Source organism: Quercus lobata, chromosome 1 (assembly GCF_001633185.2).
Source record: "Quercus lobata isolate SW786 chromosome 1, ValleyOak3.0 Primary Assembly, whole genome shotgun sequence".
NCBI classification, from domain to species: Eukaryota; Viridiplantae; Streptophyta; class Magnoliopsida; order Fagales; family Fagaceae; genus Quercus; species Quercus lobata.
Genome location: NC_044904.1, coordinates 30,406,022 through 30,418,403, shown reverse-complemented (window position 1 = coordinate 30,418,403; position 12,382 = coordinate 30,406,022). Strand labels below are relative to the sequence as shown.

The 12,382-nt window shown below is 38.9% G+C and overlaps 2 protein-coding genes across 2 annotated transcripts; both read left to right on the top strand.

Moving 5' to 3' along the window:
• Positions 1-1,792: 1,792 nt before the first annotated feature.
• LOC115986475 (pentatricopeptide repeat-containing protein At1g11290, chloroplastic-like) lies at positions 1,793-5,015 on the top strand. Its single transcript, XM_031109546.1, has 2 exons — positions 1,793-4,255; positions 4,550-5,015. The coding sequence occupies exon 1, from the start codon at positions 1,864-1,866 to the stop codon at positions 3,721-3,723; it is 1,860 nt and encodes a 619-aa protein (XP_030965406.1). The 5' UTR covers positions 1,793-1,863; the 3' UTR covers positions 3,724-4,255; positions 4,550-5,015.
• A 906-nt stretch (positions 5,016-5,921) lies between these two features.
• On the top strand, positions 5,922-8,063 carry LOC115986474 (low-temperature-induced 65 kDa protein). The gene is made up of 4 exons (XM_031109530.1): positions 5,922-6,057; positions 6,264-6,524; positions 6,711-7,433; positions 7,786-8,063. The coding sequence occupies exons 1-4, from the start codon at positions 5,979-5,981 to the stop codon at positions 7,827-7,829; spliced, it is 1,107 nt and encodes a 368-aa protein (XP_030965390.1). The 5' UTR covers positions 5,922-5,978; the 3' UTR covers positions 7,830-8,063.
• The last annotated feature ends 4,319 nt before the right edge of the window (positions 8,064-12,382 follow it).

Below are 12,382 nucleotides of genomic sequence, written 5' to 3'. Positions count from 1 at the left end.
ACCACCCAAACACAACACAAACTAATCTTCATGAGCCTCCTCGATGAGCTCCTCGACCTGGCCACAACCGAGCTTCTTCTCGATGAGCTTCTTCTCTGTCTCTCTCGGTTCAGATGCTTGAAGGTTGTAGTGACAATAGAAGCAAGGGACGATGGCGGTAGGGGTAGGAAGACGGTGACAGCAATGGTGGCTTGAATATTTTTCATTTCTGGGTTTTCGTTTCACTTGTCGTGGTCGTCGATGGTGGGCTTTGCTCGCCATGGGTTATGGGTTGTGGGTGGGGGGCTTTGCTCGCCGGTAGTTGCTGGGTGTTGGGGTGGCTTTGGATGTTGGTTTGGTGGTTGTTTGGGTGTTGGTTTGATTGGTGGATGTTTGAGGCAGTGGGTCTTTGGGTGGCGGTTTTGGGTGGCATAGAACAATACTGGGATATCAGGGTCCTATAGCTACTCTATCTCTCGGGTTAAGACTTCAGAGAAAAGGTCCAGTTTTAATAAGAGTGGTGGCTTTGGGCTCAAATGGTCGTGCTGGTGAAGGAAATGCAGCCGTTTTGGTAGAGAAGAACAAGTTGAAGGAAATGAGAGAAGAGTCAGAGTCACCCTCATCCTCATCAACATCATTTTATGTACAGGATCTCCTTTAGTGATGTAAGCTGCACTAAACCCACAAATGAGATGAGAACAGACACAAAATCTGAAACCCTAAATCAAGAACAGACACAAATACGTTGATTTTCTTTACCGAAACTACTTTCCCTAGCTTCAATGTTGCGAAACTTGTGTTTTCTCCCTCTCCAGACACTCTAAACCACGAAGAACATGTTGATCTCACCATAGGTCTCTTTCTCCAAAAGTTTCCAAGTTTTGGGTGTTTTGATTTGCGTTATGTTGTGTTTTGGGGTTAAGAGGTGTTTTTGTAACGGTTGGGCTTGAGGTGGATTACGGAGATTGACGGAAACATACCACAGGTGGGTTAAGTGATACTTTTCAAATCATGGGTAGGCAAAGTGATTTTCGCCCAAACCACAGGTGGGTTATGTGTAATTATCCCTAATAATAATAACAACACACACAATTAGTATTAGACACACACTCATACATATATAATCTAAATCTATAATAAAGAGAGATATTCACAACTTACAAACACTCGCTCTTTACTTTGAAAGCTATAGATATATAGATAGTCAAATAGAGAAGATAAATATGATAATATATATGAGAAAGAGGGAGAATGATCAGTGATTTGTGTTGTTGTTTGGTTTTGGTATGGACTAATCTAAGTTGTTATTTGATTTTGGGTTAGGCTGATTTGTGATCAAGGTGTGCAAGTGAACCACCTGACATACACGTAGAGCATACACGTAGAGCCACCCAGTATTACAACAATTTTAAAGATGAATAACTAGTATATCACAATTTAAAGAAAAGTTAATAAAGATGCAACTAAATAATCGAATTATACAAAAATAGAAATAACTATCCTATTACAAGAGTTATTACAGAGTACAAAACACGTCTTAAATGTATTTTTCAATTTTATAAAAATAAATGTGACTTGAGCATTTTTATTATTTCTATAATAATATAGTTGTATACCTTTATATTCTTTTATGAAATAGTAAGATTTTACTCCTGGAAAATTTCAACCTCTTGAATATAAATTATATAATAATTTTTTATTATTTAAAAAATCCCTTTTAATTTTCAGGGGAGCTCATATTTTTTGGGTATCAAAAAATTTAAAAAATAATAATTATATTTATATAAAACATTAATAAAATTTTCAAATTTTTTGAGAGGACCATGGTGATGGCATCCACAGATTCCACACTTCAAACATTTTCACCTAGTTTTGTGTTAGGAAATGAGCTTGCGATCGTCCGCTTCTCAAATACGGTGCACCTTGTGGAAAGCAGCCAATCGGGTGGTTTCCCGCGCTCCAATGACCCACACTTTCCACAGTGACACTGACCCAGAACACGATTTTGTATGCTCTATCGAGAAGCTATCGAGGCCAGTTGATTTGGACCTTTTGGCTCAGTTTCAAGTTCATGGGTATGGGACTCTACTCAACCCTCACGTTCTCAACAAATTCATGTCCTTTTGCGCCAAATTGGGACTTCTTCATATTGGAATTCAAGGCCATTCAATTATTATCAAAATGGGTTTCGGTTCAAATGTGTATATATGCAGTGCTCTTGTAGATATGTATGGTAAATGTGGTGAAATTTCAAGCGCTCAGAAAATGTTTGATGAAATGCCTCAGAGAAATGTAGTCACTTGGAATTCTTTGGTTTCTGGGTATTTGCATGTTAGTTGCCCGGGAATTGCTATTGATTTATTTTTGGAGATGTTGCGAGTGGGGATAGCTCCAACCCCATTCAGTGTTTCGGCTGTTTTGGTGGGTTGTTCCCAATTGGAAGCTAAAAGGCTTGGAACTCAGGTGCACGGTCTAAGTTTAAAAGCAGGATTTTGCTCTAAGGTTGTTGTGGGAACAGGTTTAGTTGATATGTATTCAAAGTGCTGCAGTGTGGATGATTCAAGGCGGGTATTTGATCAAATGTTGGATAAAAATATCTTAAGTTGGAGTTCCATGGTTACTGGCTATGCGCAAAATCAACAACCAGATGAGGCGATGGTTTTAGTAAAAGATATGCTGCGTTGGGATCTTAAGCCAAATTATGTAACTTATAATAGTTTGCTGAGTTCATTTTCTAGTCCTGATTATTTGGATCATTGCAAGCAGATTCATTGCCGTGTAATTCAGGATGGTTTAGTGTCTAATGCATATATAGTGGTTACCCTTGTGATTGCATATTCGGAATGTGGTGGTAGCTGGGAGGAATTTCGGAAGATTTGTTTGAGTGTCACAAAATGGGATCAAATCTCATGGAACGCAGTCATTGCTGGGTTTTCTAATTTAGGTTATGGTGAGGAGTCCTTGAAATGCTTCTTTGAAATGAGGTTGGCTGGTGTTGATGTAGACTTCTTCACATTTGCAAGCATTCTAAAAGCTGTTGGAATTATTTCAGCTCTTGAAGAGGGGAAGCAGGTCCATGCTTTGGTTTTCAAAAGTGGACATGCTGCAAATTTATATGTCCAAAACGGGCTTGTTTCCATGTATGCAAGATGTGGTGCTATTGATGATTCTAAGAGAGTATTTATATCGATGGACAGACATGACATGATTTCCTGGAACGCTCTTCTTTCTGGTTGTGCTCATCATGGGTATGGTAGAGAGACTGTTCAATTGTTTGAACAGATGAGAAGAACTCACATCAAGCCAGATAATACCACCTTCCTGGCTGTGCTCACTGCTTGTAGTCATGCAGGTTTGCAGGACAAAGGGCTTGAATACTTTAATTTGATGAGAAATGATGATTTTCTTGAACCTCCCCAAATGGAGCATTATGCTACAATTGTTGATCTTTTTGGTCGAGCTGGGAATCTCCATGAGGCAGAAGCCTTTATCAATAGCATGCCAATAGAGCCAGGACTGTCAGTCTACAAAGCTATTCTAAGCGCTTGTCAAGTTCATGGAAATAAGGAAATTGCTCTACGTTCTGTAAAAAAGATACTGGAGCTGTGGCCGAATGACCCTGCAACTTATGTGTTGCTATCAAATGTGTTGGAGACAGGGGGTTACTGGGATGATGCATCCAAAGTACGGAAGCTCATGTGTGATTCAGGAGTGAGGAAAACTCCTGGTTATAGTTGGATTTGAGTGAACGAATAGGAAATGGATTCTGTAGTGTGACAGAAAAGGACTATTTGATACTCCCTTGGTGTCCCTGGGCAGTTGATCTTGAACTCGTTTGTTAAGAAGAGGCAGAGAGTAAACTTCCGTTAATGCCATACGGTGATCAGCTGAGTTGGGCATATTGAGAATGGGGTTGGAAGATTCCAACACATTTGACATTCCATACTACTCAGGATAGTTTTTCTCCCATTACATAGTACAATCTCTCTCTCTCTCTCTCTCTCTGCAAAAGGTGAATAAAAAGAAAGAATGAAAGAAAACACTAAACAATAATACAACAGGGCTCATCCCTCAAAAGAGCGTCCAGAACCCTCCTAGGAAAAGCATCAGGCCAGATTGAACACTTAAAACCATTGAAGAAGCTCCATTTGGCAAGCTCACGGGCCACTACATTACCAAATTCTGCTGACCCAAGAGAAATCTATCTGATGAGCAGAGTTCTCTAGCTGTAATTGCTGAGTAGATGCAATTAGACCAGAAACTTCTCAATTCTAAGGTTTTCCAGCAGAAACTTAGCGCCCTCCCCCCCCCCCCCCCAACTATAACTTGTTTAGCTTGAAAATTATGATCAGTTGAATCTTATGCTTCAGAAAGAATATATGTAAAAGGTTTTTCATGTTTGAGTAGTAGCAGTGTAGCACCTTGTTCCAATTTTCTTGATTGATGGTGAATTCTCTGTGGGGACGATTCTAAAGATTTGAAGCATTTTTTACTGCATTTTCATTTAAAAACAATGGTATTTCTGCTGATGATTGGTCAAGCTGACTGCTTGGTTATTTAACAATTTCAGGATAAATCAAGTCATGGTTTTAACTTCCAACTGCGGGGTGATCAGTTAAATCTTAAGTTCTTCTAACTTGTCAAGTTCATAAGGAAATTGCTCCACCCTTTTTCAGTTGATCATACTGGACATACTGCTGATGTTATGCAATATCTTGTGCTTTATTGACCAATTGGCGGGACAAAAAAGCAACCATGGCTTTACCCATTAGGCATGTAGTTGTGGAGTCATAAAATGCCAATACTCGATGGAGCATTGCTCTTGAACAAATCAAAGTAGGTTGTAAATGGCATACCAAAGCCTCAAGTCCTTTACTAGTTGGGCTTATGTGGACGAAGGCTACTCCTAACTAGGAATGAACAACCACCCTTAGTGTGGATTATGTGCTTAGAAGAAGTCATGTTTAATTGCTCGTGAGACATTGTAGTCAAGATCTTTGTACACCGTTCTAGTTTGTATTGCAAATCCAACTCTGATGGCGATTTCTTCCTTTATTCTGCATTTGGGAAAAAAATGTTGGGAAATATTCTTTTGGGTAAAATGCAATTTTGAATATGGGGTAGGTTCTATTTTAAACGTTTAGTTTGGTCCTTCAATTTTTTTTAAAAATGTTATAATAATTTATTCCTTCCGTCTTTTATTTTTTTGTTTACTTGACTAATGGAATGCTTAGAAAGTAAAAGAGGTATGGCTTAGTTTTTCTCCTCTAAGAAATTTTGTTCTACAGTGCACTGCAACAATATAAAAAGAAAAGAGAACTTTCAAACCCAACAATGCAACGAGAGCACAATTTCTGATGTATTTTATCTTTCCAATTTTATTTTATTTTGAGAAGTTTTATCTTTCCGATTAAAGCATTTAGATTTGGATAAGAGTTGTACACACGTCCTTACCCACTTTATTTTGGACGATTAAAAATAAACTGTGTAAGGATGTGTGTACGGACTAATAAATACTACCCTTTAGATTTTATGCCAACTTTCACCATTAACCATGCAACGTAAGAGAATCCTATGCCTACTTCAATGGATCAGGAGATTCAGGTCCCCTCAGAGTCGTTGGCTATTTTAGATGCCCCTTAATTATGTCTTTCACAAGCAATTCCTGTCACAAGGCATAATCCTCAGGAAGAGGGAAAATGGTCGTTCCCATCCTGGTCAAAAATTTCTATTTCGACCCTATGCTTAATGAGTTGCAAGTGGCAAGCAAAAGTCAATGGCTACATTCTGTTGCCAAGTGTAATAATGGAGCCCACAAATATATGAACTAGATGAAATGTGGCTCTTGTTCATTGTCCATGCAAGAACCCCGGAATTGATCACCGTTCCTCTCTCTTAAATTTCTCTCAATGTTAAGAGATAAAGGAGCAGCATAACTTATAGTTATTTGAAAAAGGCATAAATACACTAGGACCCTCTCTATTCTGAATTAAAAAACAATGAGTCTTGACCGCATGCATAGATATGGTGATAATCCTAAGAGTCCTACAAGCCCCACTTTTGAACAACTTCTCCGAGGTAATTCATTGCAGCCATGCCATCATTGGTTTTAAGCATCCTACATAAATTTGTGCTTTGGTCCAAGTGGTAGGGAGTTTGTTAGTACATATTCATTCCATGAATTTCAAACTATATATAACATTGCTGGTTTGGTTTATTTGTTAAATGTTACATTTAATGCTTGGAGCAATGAAAAATCCTTGTCTTGATCATGCTTTTCATAGGCGATGGTTCAAAGTGGTCACCAATCTCCTCATCACCTACATTTGGGAGGGATCATGACCCAGAAGAAGATCATGCCCATCCTCAAAAGAAATCAGTTCTCACCAAAGTGAAGGAGAAGGCCAAGAAATTGAGAAATACTCTCAGCAACAAGAAGAGGAATAGTGAGGATGATAACACCACACCTTCTTGGGGTGTCAGCTTAGATGATTATGAAGAAGAAGAAGAAGAAGAAGAAGATGCTGAATACCTTGGAGCCCCAAGTAAAATCATTACACCCTCATTTTGTTTAACAGATATGTTCCTATGTTTTTTCTTTCTTTATTGTTTTATTGCTTTTTGTGAGGTAAACGGCAAAAACTTCAATGTGGTTTCCTAATTCCTAAAGCCCCTTATCAACAAAGTTCTAGCTTGGCGGATTCTGCTATATAATATCATTTCATTTTCAGTGTATGAATCGGAGCTGGCACCTGAGATGTATAGGGAAACTGCCAGGCAGCATCCAAGAGAAATACCTGTGATTTCTGAAAAGCATGTTTTGTCAAGCAGTGTCAATTGTAATGCTGAACAAGAAAAAGAGAAGACTACTAGTCCAAACAAGACGATAACTGAAACTGTGACTGAGAGGTTGGCACCAGCTTATGCTGCAGTATCGGATGCAACCTATGCGCTTGCCTCAAAAGTCCAAGGCCTCACAGTTTCAACACCAGCAGCTTCACAGACCACATCAAGGGAGGCTATTGCTCCACAGCCCTTGTCAGGCCAGACAGTTCCACAAACTTATTCAGGCACTTCGGTTCCACAAACTTATTCTTCCTCTTTTGCTCCTGAAATAGGAACGCACGCTAATCCTAATGAGCAAATATGGGATAAGGGTGTTTCAGTGAAGGAGTATTTGATGCATAAACTTGAGCCTGGGGAAGATGAGAGAGCACTTTCTCAAGTGATATCTGAGGCAATGAGTCCAAGGTCAAGGAGAACTCCGGGTGATATAGGTGTGGTGGAGAAGGTGAGAGAGGCTGTGACTTCTTTGCTCTGGCATGAAGAATCGTCCAAACACACAGCTGCGAATTCAGCTAAAAGCACAACATCTCACCTGCCAATTTCCACCAATGCACATTTGGCTAAAAACTCAGCATCACATATTCCGATCTCCACCAATGTTCATGAAGGTAATTTTTTTCCCATTCATTGTCAAATTTGATCATGAATGTAAGTGGAGACAAATTAACAAGCTTCAATTAATATTGCTAAATCATGGTCATGTGAGGATGTTGAAATCTTGTTGGACCTACCTACATATGCATGAGATGATATTTACAAAGTATTCCATTGAAGTTTCTTTGTAGACTCTGTGCTAACCATGGGATGCATTTGATACATGGCAAGAAATGACTTTGTCAAATGTATATCTCTGTTTAGTTATTAGAACAAGGTCCTGACCAGATTCCATGTACTATGGTTTTTATTTATTTTTTATTTATGGTAAAATAATTCATCCTCATGTTTCTTTCTCTATTGCAGTTGGTGAGGAAGAAAATCATGGAAGAATACTCCAAGCCAATTAAATATGAGGAATCCTACTTTTGAAAAGGAAGCAAATTTCTGAATTATGTACAAGCTTTATGTATCAATAAGTAGTTCGCAGAGATAACTTCCTCTGTTTGAACAAGCTTTATATGGTCACCAATAAATTTTTTTTGCAGCTCTGTAAGTTAAAAAAATGTACAAATTAATGCAACAAATGTGAACCTCTCCCTGTCTATGAATTTTCAATGCTAATAAAATTTTACATTGTCAAATATGAGTCATGAACATGATTTAATGTATCGACAATACTAAATCAGTTAGCTGCAATAGCGGATCTGTTACAATATTGTGTAAGTGCCAATGTTATCAATATATAGCCGAGCTAGGTTGCTTTAGCTTGTAATTCTAGTGATGGGATGCTTGCCTCAGAGTGGTGAGATAATGATAGTTGCATTAGGCTGGCAGGTATATGAAACAAGAATTCCTAGATTCGAATGTAATCATGCAGTGGAAGAAAAAGAGCTGTTCTTGGAGATAGGCCTGCTTTGTTCATATAACACTGCCAATAGCTAGCTTAGCATGAGGCCAGTAATGCATTATTTGGACCTCAAAGCCATCTTTCTGGGGATAATACTCATGGTGCCATGATCCTTCTGCAGAGCTTGCTATGTTTTGCCTTCAGTGTATGAGAAGGTTGCTTCTGATTACCTAGCACGTATTGAAATCTTAGGGAGTGTTTTGGAAACAGCAACACTTGATGGTTCTAGATGATAATTTGATACTGGGGACTGTTATGTTGGCAGTTTCAGGAGTGTCAGGAGGAATCCTAAAGATTACGAATTTATAATGTATACAGGTTCTGCTACTTGTCAATAGCTTCTATAAGTAATATGAGTTTACAGTCTATTAAAGTATACGCAGGATAGCATTAATTTACATCTTTCATTACTTACCAATGCTGAAGAGAAACTTCTTCTAGAATTTTCATCATTGCTTCCAGCAGTTTGATCAATGCTTTGAGCTGACGGGAGCTTGAGGACAGGAAAATTCACCTGTAGGCTAGCCTCACCTGCACAAGACAGTCTCACCTGCACCAATCAAATAATTCAAGGCTGAAATAGTGGCTCTCATTTTCATGAGAGAGAGAGAGAGTTGTAATAGTCTTCTAGAGCTTATTTCTCTCACTTTGAAATTTTGGACATAATAAAGGCACATGGTTGAGTTTTTTTTGCATCAAATAATATCCAAAACCTTCACTTTCTTTTACTTGTCATATGAAGGAACATTCAATGTTGGAGATTGAATAAAAAAATCCCCACTCTTTGCTGTTTAGAGTCCTAAAAGCGAAGTATTTTCCACATTCATCTTTTCTTACAGCAAATACACCCCGAAATTCTTCATACACATGGAGAAGCATTGTTGGAGCGAAACATGTCACTGAACAAGGATCTAGATGGAGAGTGGGTACAGGAGAGAAGATTCTGATTTGGAAGTGTTGAATAAATATATACTTTACTAGAGGTCAAGTAGACACATACCTTTGGTGGAGCAGATCACCAAATTGCCGGATTTTTCACTTTGCTTGCTTTACGAACTCCTCAAGATCTCCTTTGTGGAACACCTCCAAGTCGCAGGAAAGGCTACTAGAGTCTCTCCTAATTTCCACGCTCCAAATTCTAGGGAACAGTAGATGATGTCCCAAAGAGACGGCTTATTTTGAGAGAGCACTCAAAACTATACGTATGTTCACTCATTGTGTCTAACCACTATCTGACTAATGTAGGAGTATTTAAATACTAGTAGAGATTCACTTACTATCAGATATATGTGATCCCTAAAAGATCTCATCTTTTAAATTTAAATGACTCCATTACTGATATTGATAACTCATATCAATATCTGTTAAGTTCAAATTTAAACTTACTTATCAAATAACCCATGTGGACGATCCATGGGCCATGGTTTATAGGTTGGACAAAAACCAGCCCAATTTCTAACATCTCCCACTCGTCCACACTAGGTATTACAATCAGAACTAGCTTCTCTCAATCTTTTGTCCAATCCTCTCTTTATACAGAAAAATGGAGTGTGCGACCTGACGAGAAGGTGTAGGGTAGGAGTACTATATTAAGTCACCATCTAAACTAACATAGTACATCACTCATTGTATCTCGTCTATGCCCCAGATTATTTGATCACACCCGATCAAGTTTCTTTAATCCCTCATGAGTTCAAAACTCAAAGCAACACTTGATCCTATACCATATAATATGCTCATGATTATGTTGAAAAACAAATTCCTCCTAATCGCCCGGGCTATGAGCCATAAAATAAATGGTGTGTTCTAAATAATCTTCCCCAGACACTCATGTCAATTCATTTGCACTTGACCGCTTTCCTAGACATGCTCCGCGAGACCGTATATATCATGGCCCTGAGATGACATGCTAAAATAGCGACATCAAACATTCACTTCATGACATAGTTCTAGGTCAAAAAAGGGCACAGAATGGACCATATAATGGTCGACTAGGGCTCACATAGTGACGGAGTAGGGATTTGTCCAATCACTCCCTTAATTGGTTGGCTATAGCACATACAGTATAATTTGTATGCTACGGCGGAGCGCCCACTCAACTGGGCTTGTCACACTCAAACACCGCACAAATCTTAGTCCAATTGCCACAAAAGCAACCAACCTGAGTTTCTCAGCACAGTTACACATCAAGTTCCTGTCCAAGATCTCACATTTGGCTTTATTCAGGCTTCATGAAGTTGTGGATACACTTCAAGTGCGACTCCCATAAGTCTCATCTTAGCCTAGCTAAGGCGACATTCATTATATTATCTTGCACGCCTCCCTAAGCGTCAAGATGATCACTTACTTGATTTACAGAAAAAACAAAGTGATCACTATGTCTCATCCTACTCGCTACTTAAGCGCTAGGGTGATCGTCTATGTGAGTAGACCGATCTAAGCCTGGTGACATATTCTCAAATAACGTGTGCTCAGTATGCAATATCAATTACATCACAAGATGAATCAAAATGAATAACATCATTATTGCATAAAGTATGAATAAACATAAATGTCCATAAGGTATCCAAAAAACATATCAAATCCTACAAAGTCCCAAACTCCTAACATGAGCCTGAAAGACATCTCTAGCAATGGCTTTAGTAAGTGGATCAGCCACCATCCTGTTAGTGGAGATATGTTGGAGGATCACCTCTCCTTGTGTAATAGCAAGACGAATGTAGTTATAACGAGTCTGTATGTGTTTGCTTTTGCTATGATACTTAGGATCTTTAGCATGAGACAAGGCTGCCATATTATCACAATACATCTTTACAGCTTCATCTGCAAGAGATGTCACCCTTAGGCTTTGGAAAAATCGCTTTAACCAAACAGCTTCTTGTGCTGCTGCTGAACAAGTAACATACTCAGACTCCATTGTGGATAAAGCAATGCAAGACTATTTCTTACTGCACTAAGAGATAGCTGCACCACTAAGTAGAAATGCATAACCTGTAGTGGACTTGCGCTCATCTCTATCACTGGCCCAGTCAGCATCAGAATATCTTCTCAATCTCAAATCTCCACCCTGATAGCAAAGAATGAGATCCGATGTCTCACGAAGGTATCGAAAAATCCTCTTAACTGCTTGCCAATGAACAGGTCCTGGATTACTTTGATAAAAACTAACCATACCAACTGCAAAACAGATGTCTGGTTGAGTACACAACATAGCATACATCAGACTTCCAACTGCACTTGCATAGGGAACTCTTGCCATTTCTCTCTTTTCCTTTTCTGATTTAGGGCAATCTTCAAGGCTTAATGTATGTCCCTTCTCAATTGGAGTGTCTATGGGTTTGGAATTATGCATACGGAATCGCTCTAAGATCATCTTTATGTAAGTTTCTTGAGACAAACCAAGAAGCTTCTTTGAGCGATCCCTGAAGATCTTAACTCCAAGCACATAATTAGCCTCTCCCATGTCCTTCATTTCAAAAATAGAGGACAACCACCTTTTGGTGGTGACAATCATCTCCATGTCATTTCCAGCCAACAAAATGTCGTCCACATACAAAGACAGGATAAGTAAACTCTTTCCTGATTGTTTGACATACACACAATGGTCTTCTTCCATCATTTCAAAACCAATCGAAATAATAGCCTTATGAAATTTGAAATACCATTGTCTAGACGCTTGCTTTAGGCCATAAATGGAACGTTTAAGGCGGCACACTTTGCGCCCTTGTTCCTTGACCTCAAAGCCAATAGGTTGATCCATATAGATCTCCTTGTCTAGTTCTCCATTGAGAAATGCAGTCTTTACATCCATTTGGAAGAGTTCCAAATCCAAATGTGCAACAATAGCCAAAATAAGGCGAATAGAGACAAATCTCACTACTGGGGAGAAAGTCTCTTCATAGTCTATCCCTTCTCTTTGGGTATAGCCTTTCGCCACGAGACGAGCCTTATATTTGTCAATCGATCCATCTACCTTGCGCTTTATTTTTAAGACCCACTTGTTTCCAATGGTCTTGCGCCCAGGCGGAAGGTCAACCAACTCCCAAACTTGAT